Source organism: Chrysochloris asiatica, unplaced genomic scaffold (assembly GCF_000296735.1).
Source record: "Chrysochloris asiatica unplaced genomic scaffold, ChrAsi1.0 scaffold00231, whole genome shotgun sequence".
Taxonomy (NCBI): domain Eukaryota; kingdom Metazoa; phylum Chordata; class Mammalia; order Afrosoricida; family Chrysochloridae; genus Chrysochloris; species Chrysochloris asiatica.
In genome coordinates, this window is record NW_006408749.1 from 945,212 (window position 1) to 970,232 (window position 25,021).

Genomic DNA, 25,021 nt, shown 5'->3' on the forward strand with positions numbered 1-25,021 from the left:
CGTATTCTGCACCATATGTATAGTCATCAATTGGTTTCCTGTTTGAAAAAAGAACAAAACTTATACATACACATACATATATACACACATATGTGTATGAGTAGGTATATTTAGTAACATAAGATGAAGGCAAGCTTTCTCCAGAATCTGTCATTTTCCTGGGGACGTATGGTCTTCCGAATGACGTCAGAAAGTTCTCCTTGTATGTCTCATGAGAAGATTAGCCCTGCAAATGCGCAGGGCCCGAACTAGTAGCATAGCCGACTACGTGCCAATGCCATTACTCCTTTTTGGCAGGTGTGATGAGAACATCAACATAGTAAATGTGTTTCTACCCAAAGTATGTAGTGCAGAAAGTGATTCAAGCTAGTCCATATTCTAAAATTCCAGTATTGTCCCCATGACAAGAATATCTGAAATCATGGCATACATGAACTTCTGTCTCACTGGATTATCATTACCATTTCTTTCAATGGTAGCTAAAATCGTCTCTGGCCAATCATGACTTATTGAAACCTAAAGCTAACAAATTTAAATTAATATATAATAAACAAATGTCTCTTTTTGGTTTTTTGCTCAAAATATTTTCTTTTTCAGTTTAAAAAAATACTTTAGAGTATGGATTTTGTCTAATCTGTTGCTTCGTATATAGTAACAATAAAACATTATAAGAATATTTCTCTAAATTGCCTTTTTTTCCTATCCCACCCCTTAATTCCACTTAATTATACCCTTTCTCAAAGGCACTAAATTCTATTATCAGCTCTCTTCTTAATATTCACTGCTCTTCAAAGTGATTTCTGTAGCATTTTTGAAAGGTAGTTTGTACTTTCTGAAAACAGTGTTTCTGTTTCTAATTGATACAAAGTGATGAGGCAGTCTCTCCTAGGAGAACAGCACAGCAGGCACATAGGATTTCTTACTCTCTGTGACAAACCTTCTCCTAGACCTCTGAATGTGAGAGACTAGAATGGATGTTCATGTATTGTAGCCATGGGAAAACTTATACTTAGGGAATGAAGACCCACATACTAAGTTCTAACAAGAAGGTGAATTTTAGACAAATTCAAAAATACAAATACCTGACATTTGATATGAGTTACTCTCAAACCCAACTATCAAAAAACAAAACAAAACAAAAAACAAACCAAAAACTGAACTATTAAAAAAAAAAAATTCCACTAACTGAGAAAAACCTACTTGAAATCCTTAAAACCTACACACTTTCTTCCATCCACAGTTGAAGGAAGGAAGGGAGGGAGGAAAGACAAGAAAGAAAGACAAAAAGAGAAAGACAGAAACTTGAAGTAGAAAGGAAAACCAAATTCTATGTAACATTGAAAGGAAATAAAACACCAAAAGTTATATATGCTGCAAAAAAAAAAAAATCAAAATAACGAAACAGGATCTTTTTACAAATGCCATTTTCCTACCCGTTACCATGATGATTCTGACTCTGTCAAAACTTCATCATGGTAACGGAAACTATCATCATAAAATGGTACAGTAAAAAAGATAGCTAGACCAAGAAGGGGCAGGGTCTCCTGGGAAGAGGTCTGCAGAGAGGCCCAGTGACTGGCTGTGTGGCTCAGTGTCAGGAATAATGGTTGTATGGTGGAAGGGGATGCCCAATGCCATTTTGGAAATGGTGATGCTGGCGATGAGCAAGGTATTCAGCATAGCTCAGGGTCATCTTTTCACTACGGTACCTGAAAGAAAGTCAGGGAAGAGATAAAATCAACATCAGGAAAGACGCAGTTGACATGCCAGCATCAGAGTTAGGAGGGACCTTGTCACTCCCTTCCAAGGAGCAGCTGGTAGATTGGAACTGCCGACGTTATGGTTCACAGTCCAATACTGATCCTACAGCGCCACACCAGGAGGGAAACGTAGAGATCATTTTATAGTTGGGAAAACAGAAGTCCAGAGGGAAGTAGTGACTTGCCCAATGTCACATAGGTAAATTAGTGGCAAAGCTAGCATGAGAACCGAGTAATTCAAACTCTCAGTCCAATGCGCTTTCCATGTTTAATTTGTTCTTCTGAAAAATCCAGAGATTTCACTTGTCCTGCAAGATATGTTATGTCCCCTTACCCCGGCTTGCTGACAGGAAGGAACAGAGGAAACCCCACCTGTTACCATGTGTACTCATCACCATTCACTTGAATCTTCCATCTGTCCTTTCCCTCTGTGCACACATCTACTTAGGTCTCCCATTAAGGAAAAAGCACAAAATTGCTTCTTAATCCTGGTGCCCTTGAACCTTGTCTGTTTCCCATCTGGAGCCTTTTCACTGCTACATTTCTCAAGAGAATGCATTTTCCTACCTTCAAATCCTCAGCTCACACTCTCCACCAGCCAGCCCAGTGCTGCTTGGCTCCTGCTGCCATTCTTCCACAGAAACCATCCTGCTCCCCACTCCCTTCTGGATGTTCTCTTGTCCCTGGGTGCTACACCACCACACTCTCCTGGTCCTCCCCCTACTCCTCAGACTACTAACCTGTAAGGAACTCCTTCCTCATTGTACCCCTGCTCTTCTGAATTGCTGTTCTGTCCTCGACAGAGCACCTTCCGTCATAGCTGCAGCTATGACCTATTTACAGGTGATTCCGAACCCACCATCTCAACTATGAGCTCTACACACGTACATTTTCAATGACCTACTAGACATTTCTATGTAGCTATCCCAGGAAGCTCTGGTAGCGTAGTGGTTACAAATCGGGCTGCTAATCTCATGGTCAGCAGTTCGAAACCACCAGCTTTTCCACAGGAGAAAGATGAGGCTTTCTGCTCCCGTAAAGATTTACAGCTGTGGAAACCCTGTACTGGGTCGCTATGAGTTGGAACCAACTCCACGGCACATAACAACAACATCCCAGGAAGCACTTAAAAATCCTAGTGAATGCATGAACATTACTCTCCTCCTGTGGGCCCTAACTTAGTCAATATCATTATCATGGTCTCTTTTATTGAGATTAAAGCCTCAAAAGTCATCTATCTTTGATTTGTTTCTCTTCCCAACTTCTAAATAATGACAGTTGTTGTTGTTGTTAAGTGCCGTCGAGTCGGTTTCAACCCACAGCTGGTAGTTTCGAACTGCTGACCTTACGGTTCACAGCCCGAGTCGTAAACACTACTCTACCAGAGCTGCCTTAATGACTAAGTATTTTCATTTCCTTCACAGTACTTCCATAACAGGTTGTTCCTTTCTTCCCATCCTACTGCCCACTGTCATATCTTTTGAACTGCCGTGATAGGTTCTTAAATAATAGCAATGTCTCCTAACTAATTTTTCCATTTTGAATTCCAAGGCTGTATCTCTCCAAATCTACTCAGGTCCAATCTGCTTAGTCTGAAATTCTAGATACTCTACCCTATCTTTTGGACTGACTGCTTTCTATATACAAGGGGACTTCAAAAATGTTCCATTATCTTTTGATTTCATGTTTTGATGAACTTTTGGAAGCCCCCTCCTAAATACACTGAAAGGCCAGACAATCCAGTCTAATATTCCTCAACTGATTTGCCTAGACTCACGAGGTCCTCTTTAAGGGAATCCCTTTATTCCTCCTCTTTCCTTCCACCCTTCAACTATTCTATCCATTTTTCAGCCTCAGCCTGAAATCCAACTCCTCTTTGAAACCTGTTATCTCCTAATCCTTCCAAGAATTTTTCCTTGCTTCATGATCTGACACCACCCATCACAATCTATCTTGTATTGCAGGTTTTTGTACCTGCCCTTCTAGCCCCCTAGACAGGGCAAACAGAAATGGAGGCATTTTCAAATTTGTAACCTCTCAGAGCTTAGAATGGTCCATTTTTAGACTGTAAGCATTCAATGCAGTTTTATGGAATTGTAATAAATGGAAATGGCAACCTGTTTTCTTAAAATGTGTAGTATTTCCCTTTCAAACAAGTAGCCCCTATTATCCTTTGTTGATGTTGTTATGTGCCGTGGAGTCGGTTCCGACTCATAGTGACCCTGTACAGAGTTTCCGAGGCTTTACAGGAGCAGAAAGCCTCATCTTTCTCCCGCAGAGCACCTGGTACTTTCGAACTGCCAACCTTGAGGTTGTAACCACTACGCAACCTAGAGCGCCTATTATCCTAAGCTGACATTTATTTAGCATTTGTATGTTTAGCCCAATTGTGGTTATCAACACACTTTTATGGTAGACTTCTACCACTGCCAAATTCTAAGGTTAAATTCATATTTGAGGACTGTTTAACAGAAGAATCCTTGGTTCAGCTCTGCAATGTCAAAAGCTAGTCAGTAGTAAAGTCAGTTACTGTCTCCCATCATGGCATCTAAAGTCTCAGAGGGCTTGCTGTACAAAGCCAGAGGAAACACACAGAGCTAACATGGGAAGATGGGCTCATACATCTTACAGGCTTTACTGCCAAGCAGAGTCCCCACTGTATCCACCCTCAGTTGGGCCCTGCCATTCATTTCCACTCTGTTTCAGAAAACAGAAGCAAGTATCGTTAGAGAGATCAAAGAAAATCAAAAGGTTACAGGCATATACATTCTGGTTAAGCCTTGCACTAGGAAATGCCTTCTATACCTGGTCAGTTTTATGGTTTTCCTGAATTCATTAGTAATCGGAGCTTTGTATCCTCCTTTCCTCAATAAGGAGTCTATGGTCTGAATGTGGTCCCATCCTGTAAAGAGTCAAACAGATAACATATCAGTCAAGCACATGTAACAAGCACCTTTGGTTAAATACAAAGTGAGTTTGTAGAGGTCAGCTATCACTGTCACCAAATTCCAACTCCTTTGTTCCCCAAAATAATCACACAGAAGAGCTAATATTTCATCTTGTACATAAGCAAGTTCACCCCAAACACCTTAAATTCTAGCTATCTAAGATGTCTAGCAACATTGGCTTTATTATTTCAACCATATTTGAAGGCAAATAGTCTAAGAACCTGGCAGAAACTGCTCAGTCATGTTTCTGTAACAAACCAAACACTGTTCTCTAACAGTGACATCTTTTAAAAGGAGGGAAGAGTCTAAATGTCATTATACCAACTCAATAGTATTCAGGACTCCCAGACTAACTCATGGCAATTTCTGTTCCTAATGTTATCTTCTGTAGCCAACCAAGTGTACTCTGTGTAATGCTTAATGGCATTTGTATTGGTTCTAACATAGATGGCAATAGTGGTTGTGTGCTGTGGAGTCAGTTCCAACTCAGAGCAATCATGTGCAGGGTCTCTGAGGCTGAACAAAGATAGTATACTGATTACTGAGATCTGAGGTGCTCTGTCTCTCCCGTGTGCTTTATGAAGTCAGTGATACTGCAGAATTCAGTATTTTCTAAAGCAACCCAAAATAAATTTCCAGGTAGCTTCCTTAAAGCCTAACACACTATTTTGGAGTTTAATGAGGTTAAATTTTGTTGTTATATAGCTCACAGTGATGTGAAACAAACATGAAAAAAACAAATTACAGACACTTTCTGATGAGAAAAAGAAGTCCATAAGATAAAAAAGAAATATTAATTTCAACTCATATGAAACTAGAATTTAGAAATGGCCAGAAAGGACAAAATACTAAAAAGGAAAAAGGTTTTATGCACTACAGTGTTGCTTCACACAGACTTAGGCTATCTTTGTGGATGAGGAACTGCAGACCAAGCATGTCAGATACTAGCAGTGCATGTATTCTCAATGGCCCTAATCTTAATGGGAAACTTACATTCTGAATATTAGTAGAATGAGTAAGAGAAACCACCTAAGAATGAAACATATGGATGCTGACAATGACACTGAACTATTGGGCTGACTATCAAACACATGGCTTGCTTATGTCAGGTGTGCTGTGTGGAATATGGGAAAATGGCACCTCAAAGTAGTAGCCAATTGTTGCTTAAAATGAAACCCACCTTTTATACATATTTACTTTTTTAAAGTATACTTTTATGTTTCTACTGTCAACGTCGGTGTAATTCACCAGCTTGATATATTGACACTGCAGTGGCAGTGAGGGAAGCGTCCCTGCTTATCATTTAACACTGACCATTCATCAGAACTGCAAGGTCGGATTGTTAAGTGCTGTCGAGTCGGTTCCGACCCATAGCGACCCTGTACAGAGTTTCCGAGGGTGTAAATCTTTACGGGAGTAGAAAGCCTCATCTTTCTCCGGCGGAGCGGCTGGTAGTTTCGAACTGCTGACCTTAAGGTTCACAGCCCAATTCGTAACCACTACACTACCAGAGAATTTGTATATTTATTCAAAGTGTTCACCAGATCATATGAAATAAAGTACAATGACCTTGTTCCTTTGCAACCTCTGGTAGGTAGGTGGCGGTGCGTTTTGATCCTTTTTCATTGATGAATTCTATTCTAATGCCATGTACACCCACCTGAAAGAAATTGGCAGTTTGATTAGTACAGTCTTCTTCATAGAAACACAAAGACAAGGTTATAATTTAACTTGCAAGAGAGTGCAGTTCTTCCTTTCCCTTGTGTTTGGAAGGGCAGAGCAATGTTCTTTTCCCAGCACTTTGACTTTGGACTGTGAAGGCCATTATGATGGCCACAGAGACAGAAATGTGGATTTGCAGGTGCCCAACGCATGTTGGCCAATGCTATTCTGTTTGAAACCAGGACAACCAAATGGGACTGTATAGAATAAGATGCTTGGTGGCAAGACTCTTGGTCCCACTCCCAATTATGGCTCTTGACAATTAGGAACTAGACAAAGGAAACGGACTTAAAAGAGACAGCAAACCACTATCATAACTGCAAGTACAACACCACTTCAGAATGATCTCTCCAAAACTGTCTAAGAAACATGTTGCCATTCATGTATTTTGACTCAACGAGGCCCTATAGAGTAGCGTAGAAATGCCCCACAGTGTTTCCAAGGCTGAAGTCTTTATGTAAGCAAACTGTCATAAAGAGTGGCTGCTGAATTCAAACCACTGACCTTTCAGTTAGCAGCAAGCATTTAACCACAGCACCAACAGGGCATGTTCCCCAAACTGTCTAGTCCTTTTCAAACCTTGCAGTTAAGCAAACATGGTCACATAATACCAGGCTGGGCGGGGTGGGCGGGGGAGATCCTATAACATCCTCTATTACAGACAGTATTTCTTAAAAAAAAAATATAAGTGAGCCAGTGGCAACCTCTCATTGTCCATCTGTATCACTGTCTACACACAGTATTGCTAAACTGAAGAGCAATAAAGATTTCAAATTACTTTGGGGCAGGGCATATTTGCAGTTTCTCTAGATACCAGTCCAGATACTTGTTTATGTGAAGCAAACTCTAGTAAAATTCTAAAAAAGATAGTTTCCTAATTAAGTGTGGGTGCACTTAGAATTAATTAGTATATGCAATTGTTATATATATAACAATGGTGTGCCACTGTAGGATAAACTCGGGACTGCTAACCTCAAGGTCGGTGGTTCAAACCCGCCAGCCGCTCTTTGGAAACCCTATACAGGGTCGCTATGAGTCACAACTGATTCGATGGCACTTAACAACATTTAAAAGAAATACACACTTTTCTTCGATTCACATAGAATCTAAAGGAATTTGATTTCCTCCCTAATATTTCATGTAAAATAATGTATAGACCTGAAGATCATAAAAAAATTCTCAACTTCTTAGTAAACACTGATATTAAAAATGAAATTTCAAAAGCTTGAACAGCTCCATTCCATTCTCCCAAATTAGGGTTGTTCTCAATCCATGGTTCCCAAGTGGAGTATAAGACCTTCCACAGAACTGAAGGCAAGCTGTAAGACCCTGTAAACATGTTTCCCCAGGAATGAGGATTCTTTTCCAAGCCAGTGAGTGGAGTCATAGACATGCATTTTATCTATCAGTGGGGATAGAAAGATTTAGGTCTCATAGAGGGGAAGGCGAAGTCAATGAAAATCTCTTTTGCTTCTGCTGCAACCCTGAACATTTTCAGTTTTTACAGGAAAAAAATTCTCCGGAAATCCATTTTGTTCTTTCTCCCTGGTCTTCATCCATCCATTACAGCCTGTCACATCTTCTCAACAGTTTTGTCTCTAATTAAAGCACGCCTCTGTGCTGATTTCCTCTATCTATTTAATATCAGTATACTTAGGGATTTTCTGCTGAAAATACAACTAGGGCAACTGTTTCAAAAGGAATACAGCAAGGCTTCCTGTTCCTTGTGGGGAAGGACTATGGACAGCTGAGAAGAAATCTGAGTGCTTAGCTATCAGGTGTTTCTAGGAGAAAAGACGTCTTCTAATCTCTTTGGTGACTGACATAGTCCTTAGACAATGACTAATTTGCAATGGTTTCTGTGAACTGAATATCTATCTGATCAATGACTCTGACATTTTTCTCTTTCAACAATATCAGATTCTTCGTAATTTGTTTTTTAAAATATCCAGCATAAATAATGTATGTTCTCATCATTCACTGCAGTGAATTTTGAATCTTCAACTCTATTCATCAAAAATCTGTCATGTTAAAATTGAAAAGAATATCTGATGTTTACTAAGGTGTCTAAATCAAAATTTGGAGAGGAGGAATGCTTCCGTATCTATGAGATGAGTCTTACACTAAATCAGTGATGCTCAACTGGCAGGAGCTGGCAGGGGAGGGGGCGAGCAAGGTTTTTCAGAACTTCAGCAGGTTTCATGCTTCACCAAGTCTAATTTTGAAAAAACAAAAAACAAAATTTTTTTAAAAAACAACTCTCTTGGTGATTTTTATTCCAGGGGAACCTGTTAATCTCCAATAGCCAAACTAGCTCTGACAAATTGTGAGTATGTATTATAGGGAAAAAAATGATTTAGATAAATACAGGGGAGGCAATTTAAATACATTGGTCCTTTCTTCATTAGACAGTCATGATGTGTTCCTCAACAAAGCTTTCATCGGTTCTAAAGCCTACTAGTTTAACATTTAAAGCAATTAAGATCAGTTGTATACTATACAAATGATACTTCAATAAAATGTTATATTACACGACTCCTTACTTATTGATAATGATTAGGTTCCAAAGACCAGGTTTTTGTGCAAAACTGGCATTATGGAAAAACCAAGGATGACCACATCAGATCACAAAGGAGGACTGTGTAACTGCCAATGTACATCACTGTACATAGCTGCCAAACCACCGAGGATCATGGCTCAGCCAAGTTGACACATAACCTTAACCAGAACAGCCTCAGACCTCACCATTCATTACTGCCAGAGGTACACAGTTAATGCACAAAATCATGAGGCATTTTGACTATTGTCATAAATACAAAATGTGGGATAATGAGATAGTCTATAAGTAAGGAGGAGTCCTGGTATGGTGCTGTAGGATAAGCACTGGACTGCTAACTGTAAGGTCAGCAGTTCAGACCCACCAGCTGTTCCTCAGAAACCCTACACAGGGTCACTGTGAGTTGGAGCCAACTTGACAGCACTTAACAACAATAACAGCATAAGTAAGGAGTTGTTGTTAAGTGCTGTTGAGTTGATTCTGACCCATAGCGACCCTGTATAGGGTTTCCAAAGAGCAGCTGGTGAGCTTGAACTACCAACCTTGCAGTTCCAACAGCTTTACAGTGTGGTGCATTAATCCACAGCACCACACCAGGACTCCAAGTAAGGAGTAAGTGTATTCAAAAGTAAAATAGGTTAAGACCAAAAATAAAGAACATGCTGACCAAAATAAGAATGATTAATCAAATACTGCTTTATTTCTGTATTTTGAGAAGGCCCCACCATCACATTTGATAATGAAAAAAAATACCATTAAAATTCTCTCCTTTAGAGTTACTGCCAAATTATAGCATTGTTTTCTGGTTTCCTATGATTCTGAGCAATTGAAGGCCCACCCCTATAGATTGAACTGTACATATGGTGATTTTTAAAGTGAATTCTTTGTAAGAACTAACTTCTTTGATAGGCCAAAGATATTCTTCACAAAGACATAAAGCCCAAACTCGAATGACTCATTTTTCAACTATTAGAATCAGGAGAATGAGAATACTATTAATAGACTCAGAGCGCAATACCTTTTTGTCATCTATTGAGCAAAACAGTATTTTCCTTATGCCCAGGATCACAGACGCAATCACACAGTCATACTGCGTAACCAAATTTGTTGTTGTTAAGTACCATCGAGTCAGTTCTGACTCATAGTGACCCTGTATAGGGTTTCAGAGGAGTTACTGGTGAGCTTGAACCGTCAACCATGCTGTTCAAACTGACCTTGCAGTCCAGTGCATTAACCCGCAGCACCACAGACCATTAACCCGCAGCACCACACACCTGACGCTGAGAACGACCAATTCTGGCCAACCTGTGTCAGCTCTGCTTTAAATAAGCACCCCAACTAATTTCATACTGTTTCAGGGAGGTGCTTATCATAGCTGCAACTCCAAAATGTAACCCACATGCATCATACTTGAATCTTCCCTTCGGTAGAATGGAAAATACCTCAGCCCAGCAACATCCCAAGAAACAAAACTGGAGTCCTGGTATGGTGCTGTGGGATAAAGCACTGGACCCCAAGGTCAGTTTGAACCACAAGGTCAGTGGTTCAAACTCGCCAGCCCCTCCTTGGAAACCCTATATAAGGTTGCTATGAATCAGAAATGACTAGATGGTACTTAACAACAAGAAGCAGGAAACTGGGATTCCCCAAAGTAAACTGTACTTTAAAACTCTACCTTAGTAATTTTCTGTTTCTAGGGATAGACAAGGAGATAGGATATGAGCAAATTATGTCACCAAATGTACCCCTAATTAATCCTACCACTGCTCAAAATATAGACAGTTGAGTAAAAACTGGAAACATGCAAATCTGGCCTTATGGGACTCTGCAGGTCATTTTCGGAGGGGAAAAAATAATGCTTTCAAGGTCCATCAGCTGTGATAATATCCTTTTAATCAAGACTGTTCTTATGCTAAGCAAAGTTGTAAATCCCTTTGAATGGTAATAAATTAAATATAGGACCTGTAGATAAGAGGATATGGAATTACACAGAGCTGAATCTGTGTGGGCTGAGCGAACACCGTGGCCAGTTCAACAGATTCGTAGTTCAAGCTAAAAAGACAGCCATATTTACTCTGACCTGTTCCATAGCAATTGACTCTTATTAATGCTATTGTAGAATCATTTTAAAAATATTGCTCAAAATGATTAAATATCAAGATTAATATTAAGACCCTAAAAGAGATCTTGATTAATTTGGGTTGATTATTTCTGTTTGGTGATTATTTCTGTGTCCATGCATCCCCAACTCCACCTGGCATTAGCCCTATCCTCTTTCTTCTCTTGTCTATTTCTCTAATTTCTCACTTCTCTTGTCAGAGAGCATGTGGGCACAGAGAAGAGATACACGCAAATTAATCAATTTTGCATCATAGTAAAAGGTTTGGTAGGAAAAGAGATTTTAAATAATGTCTAAAATGAAGCTTCTAGACTGTCTGCTGGTTTCATTTATCCTTATCATCTTGTCTCTTGTTAGAAACGTGGCTTCATTTAAAACTATTATCCTCTAATGTGGTGACCCTCAACAGAGGAGCATTAAGAAACAAAGCACAGTGCCCTCTCCCACCCTGTTGGAATACATGGCCCACATTAAGCTTCACACAATTGCATTGGCAAAGCTTGATACATCCTAGTTTGTCGATAAGACAAACGTTAATCCTGTACCCCACTAGCAACACTACAAAAGGGTGAAACATGAAAAAGAGTCATCTGGCCCCCCAAAATCATTGAGTATAAAATGTTTTCTAAGTCAAGTAGGCTCCATGCAAGCCTTTGAGCATTTGGATCTTTAGTTACCTCCATGGGTCCTGACTTTCAGAGTCAAATCTGGCCCTACTCACATCCTTGCTCATAGACCTGATCTACCAATTTACTTCCTCAGGTGACACCCTGTTATAACAAATGCTACATTTAGCCCCACTTTTGCCCATTTTCAGAACCAAATATATGGTTTCCCTGGAATAATATGGCCATAGCTCACATCACTGATTTTTCACCTTGAATAAAAGAAAAAATATCGAGAGGCCAAAGAGTAAAAAAGTTGGCTGACATGTCATTATAAATGAAATCATTTAGCAAAATCTTCCTTGCAATTAACACAGCAGCCAATTACTGACCATTTAGCTACGACTGACCTGCTAAACTCAATATGCTAGTTCACTGAATTGAATGAAAGGACTTTATTCCTAATGAGAGGAGCTCAGGATGTTTGGCACACATTCCTACCCTTTCGAGGCTGCATCACAGAAGACACACATGCTCCCTCACAAAACAGCCCCAGGTACCAAGGACAGAGCAAACACTGCATTCTACAGCTTGTGGGTCTGACCCACAGGCAGGCATGTCTTATATTCTTAGGAGGAACCCACCCCACTAAACAAAGCAAAACAAAAAACACACATGGTATTTTTCTTAAAAGCCCAAATTCCACAATGCAGCATGTTTCACTCTTTCACTCACAGCCGCAGAGCACATTCTGCCCCCGTCCCGGTCCCCCAGTTCAGCCTTCTGAAAACAGCAACTCTTCCTTTTCCAAATGAAAGCAAATTCAACAGAAAAGAGGAAAATATTTCAAACTTGGATCTTTTCCAAATTTATCCTCTTGAATAATTATTATTTGGGCATGAAAAAATAAGGTTTCAGTCATAAAGGCTGATAACAATTTATACAGATCCTAATGAATCACTTCCCCCAATCCGGATACTACAAAAAAATTGAGATGAAATATTATCCACCAGACCTGCCCATCAAATCCTGAAATTTGTGACTTGACATCATTCCAATCCACCCACCAGAAGCGAGTCTGCAGCTTTAAAGGTGCCCATCTGAGTAAGAGGATCCTTATAGAACCTAGTAAAATAAGAACATTTCTGAAGTGTTGCTGCAATTCAATATTTTCCTCAAGCTCAGTAATTTTTACTTACTTAAACACTAAAAATGCAAACTGGCCTTTTTTTTTTTTTTTTTTTTTTTTAAACTTATAAATGTAGAACATACTGTAGTACCAAAGAGAAGTCCTCTAGAAAAGGATAAAGAAAAAAATGAAGATGCCCGGTAATCTAGTACCACGTAGAAACAACGCCTGCCTTAGTTACTTAAGACATCATTTTCTCTTGAACCCAGATACTACCAATGACTGTATTTCCGGCTGTTTTTTATTCATTATCTACTTCCTGTTGCTGTCCTTGCTTTCAAATATCCCTTAAGTAAAAAGCTTTTAGAAGCAGAAGAAATACTGGAAACATAAATCAAAAAGGATAATTGACTGCAAAACCATCCTTTGGACACAAGTAACCTTTTAACATATTCTACTAAAAACAACAACAAACAAACAAACAACCTGCTTCATCATCTACCTTAGCTGAGGCTATTTTCTCTGTTGTTATTTTTGTGAAAACAACTGCAAAGGGCACCTTGACCAAAATATGTATATGTTGCTGTTCTCTAAAATCCCTCCAAATTAATCATCTTTAGCTTAGAACTGTGTTCAGTCTCCATGGGTTAATTGTTGGCTTTTGCAGGGTTTACCTATGGACCAATTAGTGCCAATTTTGATTCATGTAGGAACTTACACATCTTGTCTGTCAGGAACATAAGCCTGTCATTTCATGTCACAAAGTCCCCTGACCAAGAATTTGGTAACAATTATTTTAACTAACAGCTGACCTATAACTCCAAAATAGCGGAACTATCTAATAATCATCCCTAAGAAATTTTAGAGAACTAGTGAGATTTAGAATAAATCATTGGAGTCCTGTGTGGCTCTGAAGGATAATGTGCTGGGCCATAAGGTCAGTTTGAGCTCCAAGGTTGGCAGTTCAAACCCACCACCTACCCCTAGGAAACTGTATACAGTGTCACTATGAGTTCGGATCGACTAGATAGCACTTAACGACAACAACAATGAAAAGACGCTTTGAAAAGCTATGAAAGCCACCACACTGATATATCATTTTCAGTGAAAGAAATTGTCCTTACTCTAAGGTTTTACAGAGAAGTGCAATTTTTTGAGTGACATCTTTGAGTGCAATTAAGGAAAAAACAAAAAAGAAAACAAACTAATTCTCTGCAATGATTCATTACAATGAGCTTCCCATAAAAACTGAACATCCTGAAGCTTTCCAAGGAATGTTCAGGCAACACAGGTGACCTTTAAATAAAAAGCCTGCTTTTTATCAAAAGTGAGTCGGTTCTGACTCATAGCGGTGCTATACAGTGTTTTCGAGGAGCAGCTGATGGCTTTCAACTGCCAACCTTTTGGTTCAAACCTACTTTGCAGTCTAGTGCTTATTTCACAGCGCCACACCAGGGCTCCCTTGGTAAGCATATCCAGTATGAAATGGTGTTGTTTGCATGGTAAGAAATAAAGAAAATTCTATTCATGTTAGAACTATACATTGATTCAGTATGGTTTTTCTCAGTCTACAAAAGAGATTTGTACCACATGCCCAGTGAAGGAGGCTTCCTGCGGAGCATCTATATTACATAAGACTATAGGTGGAATCCTGAACCACATCCAGAATCTTCAGAGATGGGAAATTTCCACTTGAAAGGACAAGCAGACCAGCCTGAAGTGGCTAGAAGAACAGACGATACTTCTTGAAAGAAAGACCTACAGGAAAAATACAGAACAATAGAGGCAGAACAGACTGTTACTACAAGAACAAGCAAGTTGCTTGCCCAAGAGACATCAAGGCAAGTGGTTGGGTCCCCTCAGTACAAACCGCCTTCCAAGACTAAGACTCAATGCTCTGACTGGTGACCACGTTCATCACCGATAAGGGGAAGTGAGGAAAAAACAGCAACGAAGCTGGACGCTAAGCCCTACAACGTTCAATAGACTCCTGTGAAACCAGGTGGAGACCTGGTTGGCCAGCAGTGTGGCAAGACCTGGGGACTCTTGGGCTCAAAGTCAGTTACATAGCCACAGAGGACTAGAGTGGAGAGTGAAGCATCCAGCTGATAAGAAGAGAGGGCATATGCACAAGGACACCCACACTTGCAGATAATACCCACTTGACGTGGCTTCAATGACTGGATGATCAGAGCTCAACTAGAAGAAGAAAGAAGAGGAAAAAAAAAGTAACCTGATACAATTTGATGAACTTGACCTACACCTATGGATTCAGTATCTCAAAAGAGGGAACAAATCTTTACAGCAAGAATCATTCCCACCCCCTCCATACACAGAGTAGACAGGGATAGGCAACTTGGACATTGGCTATCCAAAATGGGGTGGGGGGGCTACAAAGGCAAGAAGTGACTGGCTTACAAGCTTTCAAGAGGGAACCTAGATTCATAGGGCATGGAGGAAGGTAGAATCTCTACTGAGTAGTATCCAATCTGTCTAGGCGGGGCTGATGCAATGAAATGCAGATAGGTCTCTTGTGATACAATAGTGAATAATTGTTATCAGGACTGATTGCGAGGGTTGTAAATGTAAAGGCAGACGTTTTGTAGCAAGGAGGGGAGTGATTAACTTTGCAATCTAGGAGCAGAGGTCCCTGGGACCATCAAGGGAGAAAAGCGGAAAGCGGGACCCTACCCAGAGAAGCAGTGATGCCTGAGATGGAGACAGAGACGATGACGTGGAGAGATGGAGCAGCTAGGATCTTCAGACACAGAGAGGGAGAGGGGCTGTGTGCTGACGACCAGGGGGCAGGCTTGTAGTTATACCCTTTGGTTGGGTGATGATGCATGGAGGGGATTGTAACCATGGCAATGAAACAATATACGATAGGATGAATGTAAAACTAATGTTCTCACATGTAACCTATCACATAATTCACAATAAAACATTAAAAAAAGAGAGATTTATAACTAAAAAGATACATGTAGCTTGAATTTATGTAAATGAATTAATCTTAAAGAAGAAGATAATAAAGACCTATAGTGAATCTTTCTGAAAAGCAAAATATCTATTTGTAAAGTAAAAAGTTATCCCCTAATCTATCTGCAGGGAGTGATGCTGTAGGATAAATACTGGACTGCTAACCACAAGGTTGGTGGTTCGATCTCACCAGCTGCTTTGCAGGAGAAAGCTTTCTGCTCCTGCAAAGATTTACAGCCTCAAAACCCCTATACAGGGTCGCTATGAGTCAGAACAAATTCCATGGCAGTTAACAACAACAACAATCTATTTGTTCAATTTGGATTTACATATATAATGTTCACTTAAAACAAGGGATGTAGTAATAAAAGAGGCATTTACAGTTCTGGAATATTTCCCTTCCTACAGAGAATTCTTTTGTGAAAAAGAAGTCTTGAATACACGATTTTAAAAATTGAAGTTTTTCTAGTGTTTGGTGCCTACGTTTCAGTGGGCAATGGTCATTTTAAAATTTAGAGAACTTTTCTTATGATTTCTAAATGACTATTGGAGATTCATTCCCTAGACACATAATGAAAGTGAAGCAATTTTTAAAAAGGAGTCACAGAATCACAGTGTCGAAGTCAGAGGCACAGGTGTTATCTAGTCCAACCTTTTCAGCTTCCTGGTGAAGAACTGAAAGGTCACAGAGCTGGTGAGTGGCAGTCAGGAATAGAACCCGAGTTTCTTAATTCTCAAAATTCAGCATTCTTTTTTTTTTTCAGTGTTGGGAATACACACATCCCTGGCCTACTGAACCTGAGAGAACATGCTACAATGGAGCTCATAGAGAAGAGAGAGGAACAGGGTTTGTGCATGATGGGGGAAGGAGCAGGAAAACATCCCCCACCAAACAACACAATGGGAGGAAAGTAGAAATTCCTGGAGAAAGTCCAAGAACAGACTAAACAGTTTATTTCACTAGGGTACCAAGAGCTCACAGATATTTTTATGCATTAAATCACCTTCAGAGAAGTTACTTTACGCTCTATGGCTGCCTTCCCCAGTAGGCTTCTTACACATTTACTTGCGGATTCACAGCAAATTCTTTCTAGATGGCCAGGAGGCATGAAACATTCCTTTTCCAATGCTCCACAGCACATGAAAGACATTTGAAATACAGAATCAGGACAACTGATATCGACATCTAATACAAAAATCTCAAGGTCCCTGAAAAAAATATTCTTCTAAATATTTAAAGACAGCAATCTGAAGTTGGAAGAGAAAAAACATTCTTTATATCATTATTGTTTTTGTTAGGTGCTGTCAAGTTAGTGCCTACTCACAGGGACCCCATGCACAACAGAACAAAAACACTGCCCAGTCCTGTGCCATCCTCACACTCTTTGCTATGCTTGAGCCCAATGCCGAAGCCATTGTGTCAATCCCTTTTGTTGAGGGTCTTCCTCTTTTTCACTGACACTCTACTTCACCAACCATGATGTCCTTTTCCAGGAACCTGTCCCTCCTGATAACATGCCCAAAGTACTTTATATCATAGTTGAGGACAAAGACCCAAGAGAAGGGGACAACATATACAACCAAAAGCCATTTATTACACTTGGGGACTCTGAGTCATATACCATCTGTGTATGAATGGGGACTTTTCAGGGGTGCATTAAAAGGAGCTTGAAAAATGTAAACCTTCAAGAGGGGAGACAGTGAAAAGGAAAACATTAACTTCTAAAATCTATGGGACATAATGATGGTAGACAATTTATTCATCTTATCTGTTTACTCTCATGAAGGTTGTTACAAAAGTGCTCTATTATTAACTGCAAGCTAACACGTCAGAAATGGAGCTGTGATCGCTCAAGAGGTGTGCTTTAGAGGTTGTTTTTAATGTGAAGTGCAGCTCTCTAAGTACCAGGAGTCCAACAAGGCTTATGTACAATGACAGATGCTTTGATACTTTAGGGACAGAACCAGACTAGGGTCTTGGGATCTGGCTATATAATTCAAGGACACATTTTTGGCATCTTACAACAAAATCATGCTGGCCCAGCCCCAACCAGCATGGGTTTATTACATGAAAGTGATGTTTCCTAAGAAGGAACAAGTCTGTCTTTGGACCATGTGATGGCTGTATGGAAAGGTGAGATACAGTGATCCAGGCAGCTGGATATAGCAAAAACCACCCTATGATTTGTGAACATTCCATTAATCTATTGAAATATGATCTAAGGGTCTGCATTCAAATACAGAAAATATTTCTTGCTCATGCCTTCAAATGATCTACGCTTTAAGCACAGAAATAAATGATGCCTGACTACAATTTAGAAAATATTTTGACTTCTGTCAGTAGATTGCTACATTAACTCCCACAAGATCACTGGTAGCACACTTGCTATATGAATTCTTCCATAAACACAAAGCTTATTCATTGATATCATCCTGAAAACAAGTAGCTAGGAGATGACAGACCTAGAATTACCCTTCATGTCAAGTTCCAACTACTATGATGACATTGGTTTGATATCCATGTAGATCTTTAAAAAAAGAAACATGGCTCCTGACCAGTTAGCGATACCAGTTCTAGGCTATATATTGCGTTAGAGGGCTTCAACATGTGGCACGAGCCTTTCTTTCTTTCTAAAGTGCTGTGTCTGTCAATCATTCTGTCATTCAAAATTAAGATGATGCTGTCAATTAAAGAACACAAAACAATGGTGGTAAGTTGAATTTCTCCTTAGGGAAATTCTCACTTAACAACCATTTTAGCCTTGTTGTTACTGTTAAGTACCGTCAAGTAGGTTCCAACCCACTGTGAACCTGTATAGGGTTTCTGAGGAGCAGCTGGTGAGCTTGAACCACTGGCCATGCGGTTCAAACCAACTTTGCAGTCCAGTGCATTAACCCACAGCACCAGGACTCCAATTTTAGCCTTATGGATAGATGTTTCAAATGATCAGTTCACAAATCCTCTCCCTGCCGCCGGATTAACCACTCATCATCCTTCTCATACTTCTTACTGGGGCAAATGTGGGCAATGATCAGTGATGCTTGGAAGGCTGGAATCACTGCTCAAATTGATGTTTATAGCCAACGTGAACAGTTGGTGGTATTTTAAATGATTTATTGACACTAACCATATTATGTTGTAATAGCTATTTTGAGGAAATAAAACATATGAAAGAATGATTGGTCATTCTGTCAATTCAACATTGACTTGAATTTAATGACATCCACCTGTGAAACCATTTATCAATCATTATTCATATTACAAACAGAATCATTATAACTTCTAAAATAAAGTTTGAAGTAAAGCCTACTTTCCAACTAACTGCCACGGTAAAACTAGAGACATGTTACTAAAGAATTTTCAAACAGACTGAGTTAAAAACCTTAGATGAAGAAGACAGTAAAATGGTAGGTAGCCCTGTTGTAGTTCACTTGTTCCCTGATCATTTGAAAATCGGGTGGCTTTTACCACTGGTCACGTTCCTCATCCTCATGACCACAGAGATGTCTCTCTTGTTACTGAAATTACCTAATTCTATGCTTTGGGATTTCTAAACTATGCCCTCTTTCTGCTCTGATCTTGGCATTTTTATCCCTTTGATTAGGAATTCTACTGCAGTAACACACCTCACCAGTGGGGGTCAATTCTCAAACTCTACTTTGACCAGAAAACCCTTGTCAGTGGCTTCTGATTATATAAAACATACTCATTAGTAATTTATATTTTTATGTACATTTACTGTTCCTATTCAAATTTTTCTTAAAGAGAAGTCTACCAATTAAAATTAAAACTAAAATTAATTTAAAATTTCCAAGCAACCAATGCTATAAGGAATCCTGGTGTGGTGCCATAGGGTAAGCACTCGACCTGAAGGTTAGTTTGAACCACAAGGTCGGCAATTCAAACTCAGCAGCCGCTCCTCGGAAACCCTACACAGGGTCACTGTGTGTTGGAACTGACTCGAGGGCACTTAACAACAACAACATGCTATAACAATTCTGTAACTTTCTGTAATATTCTTGTTTTCCCTCTGACTCAAATACTGGATACTTCAGTTTAAAATGAGATATTTACAGTGAATAAAAGATTTCATTTGTGGGAGAAAATTTGTACCTATTCAACAGTGTGAAATTTCTCATAGTAAAGAGTATATTTTCATAATACAGACTGACTTCTCATAGAGGTAATTCCCAATATAAATTAATTTATATACAAAGATGAACCAGAGACTAATACCTCCCCATAATCTTCTTTTAAATACTTATTTAAATTATATTCATTATAACATATTTATATTCATTTATATTTATTATGACACCAGTTATATAAGCAAATATACACACAATTGGTATTCTGCAGAAAAAGAATAGGAAGAAATATACCAAAATGTTAACAGTGCCTGCCTCAAAATAGTGGAATTATGAATGTTTTGGGTTGTGTTTTTTTAATACTTTTTTCATTTAAAAAATTTTCCCCAATAAATTGGAAGTATTATAAAGAGAGGTTTATCTATATAGAATTTTTTGTATTTGTTATTGTGGTAAAATACAATAAAATAAAATTGACCATTGAAACCATTTTAAAGTCTCTAACTCAGTGAGTGACATTACATAAATGCACAGGGCTGTCAGTTCTAGAGCACTGTCATCACCCCACGTGGAAACCCTGCACCCATCCAGCAAGCAATTTCCATTCCCTTGCCCACTCTCCCCAGCTGCTGGCAGCTACTTTCTGTCTCTAAGGATCTGCCTATTCTAAATATTTTGCATCATTGGAATCATACATATATGACCTTTAATGTCTCATTTCTTTCACTTAGCATCATGTTTTCAAGGTTCATTCATGTTGTAGCATGTACAGCACATCATTCCTTTTTATAAGTGGATAATATTCCACGGTATGGATGTATGGAGTCCCTGGGTGGTTTGGTGCAAACAGTTAAGTACTTGACTGCTAATCAAAAGTTTGATGATTCAAACCCCCCTCAGGTCCTTGGAAGTAAGGGCTGGTGATCTGCTGCCAAATGGCCACAGTCTTGAGAACCCTACAGACTGTAGCTCTACTTTGCCACACATGGGGTCACAAGGAGTTGGAATCAACTCCATGGTAACAGGCTTGGATTTTTGTTTTTAATATGGAGATACTGCATTCTGTTTATCTGTTTATCAGCTGAGGGACAGCTGGGTTGCTTCCACCTTTGGCTATTGAGAAGAGTGCTACAATGAACATTTACTTACAAGGTTTTGTTTGAACAACTGTCTGGGCATACACCTAAGTGTGGAACTGTATCAAGATGTAATTTAAAAAATATCTTTACTTCTACTTTGACACTCTTGTGTTAGGAATAGTAATGATTTTTCAAAGTTGTAAAGGATAGCACTTAGAATATCATTCCGACAATAATACCATTTCATTTTCATTCACTGAGTATGGTTTATTTTTTGAAGCTCATACCACATTCTTACACTTAAAAATATAATTTAAATATAATTTTCCCCTTTCTCTTTGGGAACAAATTTCTCTTATGTCAAATACTTTTCCTTCCTTCCTTCCTTCCTTTGCCTTCCTTCCTTCCTTTTGTCAAATAGTTTTCACAATGATGAACTAACTGAAAAGGAGTCTTTTCCTCATACCATAGTTCTTTAACAGTACCTAGTAAATGCTTGTATATTACAAGTATAAAAACATAAACGCGTGCATTTTTATTTTGCTTCTACAGGAAAGTATAACATAATACACATCAATATTTAAGCCCTAAGGTATGTACTAAATACCCAATACTAAACAGTAGTATAGAATCTTCTAGACGTTCATGCTCACAGATGATGACCAGAGAGAATAAATATACCCTGAAAGAGTACACTATACGTTCCCACCCTCCTAAGAGAAAACTGATACATCTCATGAACATACAAGCACAATAATATTGTTAATTTTCGCTGTAGACAGAACTCGAGGTGTACTACAGGATATGCTCTTGGTTCACCCTCAACTATTTGTTGTTGCTAATTGCTATCATGTCAGTTCCAACCCACAGAGACCCTGTATAGGGTTTCCAAGGAGCAGCTGGTAAGCTTGAACCACTGACTACGCAGTCCAAATGACTGCTGTCCAACACATTAACCCACAGTGCCACACTAGGACTCCCTCCCTCAACTAGTAGATTCCCTATTTTCCTTATGTGTCTGATTCATGTCTGTCTCTCTGTCTCTCTCAGCTACACATACACTCCAATCCAGAAATTAGTCTGACTAGAGAATCGGTAGCAGTAGCCCTACAACAGTAAAAGAGTCAGCCCAAACTAGTCTATTTATTGGGAAGTAGGGGATATGATTTGGCACTATTTAAAAATAAATTACTGGAAAACATTTCCACAGCAGTGATAGACTTCTCTTTAAGAAAATTTCAAATAGGAATAGTTTAATATACTTTAGGAAATGTTCATTCTACAAAAGTTTATTATGCTAACTTTATTATCATCAGCATTATCTTTTTTTTTTTATTCTTTCTGAAAAATCTTAAGATGGTTTCATGTTCTGATAATGTTCCCCAAAAATTTTGCCACAAAACTCTGAAGGAACTCTTTCATCCTACTCTTTGCAGAAACGTTTCTAAGTAGCTCTGGCATAACAATAATTTCAAGCATAGAAATTACTCAAAAGAAGATTAAGAACTTTATAAATGTCTTTCTCAATGTGGAAAACTAAAATTGCAGTATAGTGAATTGTCCAAAGTCTTACTAGGAATCAGGGCAAATTCAAAAATAAAACCCAAGTCCACTGAATTGTCTTTTACTATGGGAGATGCTCCTTCTGAAAAAAACAAAACAAAAACAAAAACAGGACATGGTACATCATAATGATATAGTAATGCCCTTTATGAGTGTGTGTATGAGAAACACTGTTATTGTACATGTATCAATGAATTCCCATTGTTTCATACTTACAGCACTGATTTCATTATACTTATTATTTTTCTCTGTTACTAAACTGTAAGGTATTTTATCCACTGGCATCCAGTGGATTCACAGCAACTTTTTATGTCAGAGTAGAACTGCTCCCTAGGGTTTCCAAGGCTGTGAATCTTGACAGAAGCAGAGTGCTTGTCCCATGTAGCAGTTGGTGGGTTTGAACCATTGACCTTTCAGTTAGCAGCCCAATGCTTAACCCACAATACTACCAGGGCTCTCTAAGGTGTTTTATGTTGTTGTTTTTAAGTGCCGTCGAGTCGGTTCCGACCCTTAGCGACCCTGAACAGGGTTTCCGAGACTGTAAATCTTTACGGGAGCAGAAAGCCCCATCTTTCTCCGTGGAGCAGCTGGTAGTTTCGAACTGCTGACCTTGTGGTTCGCAGCCCGATTTGTAACCACTACACTACCAGGTGTTTTATATCAGGGGCCCAATCTTTCCCCTTTGTATACGCATTCTATATGGGGTGTGTTTCATAGAAAGATACTCAATGACCATCCCCAAACCATCTCATGGTGAGGACCTCTGAACATCATCAACAAGCCAACTCATACTAAACAAGAATAAAAATAAAATCAATCCAATAATGGAAATGCACAGAATCTGGACTATAACCTTAATATTATATTTGTTGTTGTTGTTAAGTGCTGTCGAGTCGATTCCGACCCATAGCGACCCTATATAGGGTTTCCAAGGAGCAGCTGGTGAGCTTGAACCACTGACCTTGCAGTTCAAATGGCTTTGCAGTCTGACGCATTAGCCCGTAGCACCACACCAGGACTTAGTTGTGATTAAGTGAATAAATTTAGGTAGCAAAGAATGAATTAGCATTAACTCTAGTTAATCAACACTCTATTATTATCCAAGAGCTGATTTCCCCAACTGGTGTGTTAGCCTAACTCTTTTGTACCTTCGTTCTTGTATCCTGACCATCTAAGCACTTGGTGACAGTTATACCAGACTGCATAGAAATGGAAATTAGGAGAGAAATAAATTCCAATCAGTCCTTCTTACTACGTATTAGCAGCTTTTATAAGGCGCTCTGTCAAAGTAATAGGGTAAAAATGAAGACCAAATTCAGTTTGGGAAGTAAACCATTCTACAAACCTCCTTCACACATATCTCCGTGATCAACTGTGGATTTTATTTATCTGTATTACTTTCAATTTCCATTATAATAGAGAGTGGGCTGAAAGAGTCATTTTATGGGCCTAATTTTAACATCTAGTCAGAATTTACCTTCATTCTGCTTTAACATTTTTTTTCAATAGTCTTACCTCCCAATCCAAATAATCGCAGACATCTTCAAAGTTAGTGAGCAGAGACACTGAGCAGAAAAGGCGTGGCAGCTCGTCCCTTGTCATTGGGGGGAAACGGCTATCTTTAAGGGCACTGTTGGAAACAAAGCAAATATTAAAGCCATTACTAGCTATAATATGTCCTCATTTCAAATGCAATCATTTGAAAATGATATGACACTTTAAAAAATTATGTCATAAATATAATCTTTTAAAAATGTATTCAAAGACCCTAAAGATGTTAGAAGTCATCTTTTTTATCTCTTCCCATTCAATAGATTGTGCATACTACCCAATCTGGTGACTACTTCAATTATATAGAGTGAATGATCAATTACATTGCCTGTACAGTCGTTTCCTGGTACATTTCCGTTACATGTAAAATGGGAGAATTTTTTGCTCTACTTTTGAGGAGACTAAAAACCAGACTCATGGAAATTTGTCAGAAGACTTCAGGACCTAGTAATACTGGTGGGGGAACAAAATGTGTATTATATTTTAATTCCCTTTTTCTGAACTTTTTGAAGTCCCCTCATATGTGTGTATCCATATATATACATATATATAGGCTTTTCTCCCACGGGCTTTACTCCATTTGCGTCATCACGGTCAACTCTACTCTGAGGAGGCAGCTCTTCCCCAGTCCCATTTTGAGTGCCTTCCAACCTGATTTGTTCATTTCAAATACCTTCTTTAGACAGCATAAGAGATGACTACACACATGGACCTCACCAGATGGAATACACAGAAATCAAACTGACTACATCTGTGGAAAGAGATGATGGAAAAGTTCCATGTAATCAGTCAAAACAAGGCCAGGGGCAGACTGTGGAATAGACTATCAATTACTCATATGCAAATTCAAACTGAAGCTGAAGAAAATGAAAACAAGTCCACGAGAGCCAAAATATGACCTTGAATATATCCCACCTGAATTT

At 39.0% G+C, this 25,021-nt stretch overlaps 1 protein-coding gene across 2 annotated transcripts in view; it reads right to left on the bottom strand.

The window, feature by feature from the left end:
* Positions 1–1,465: 1,465 nt before the first annotated feature.
* AMMECR1 (Alport syndrome, mental retardation, midface hypoplasia and elliptocytosis chromosomal region gene 1) overlaps positions 1,466–25,021 on the bottom strand; it is a 188,980-nt gene continuing 165,424 nt past the window's right edge. The window contains exons 3-6 of one of the 2 annotated variants that reach the window (XM_006873238.1): positions 24,063–24,177; positions 6,278–6,368; positions 4,566–4,662; positions 1,466–1,709 (exon numbers count right to left, since the gene is read on the bottom strand). In XM_006873238.1, the coding sequence (XP_006873300.1) occupies positions 1,595–1,709; positions 4,566–4,662; positions 6,278–6,368; positions 24,063–24,177 (418 nt within the window). In that variant the 3' untranslated portion in view covers positions 1,466–1,594. The remainder of the gene's footprint in view (positions 1,710–4,565; positions 4,663–6,277; positions 6,369–24,062; positions 24,178–25,021) is intronic. The other variant, XM_006873239.1, reaches the window with a different exon arrangement.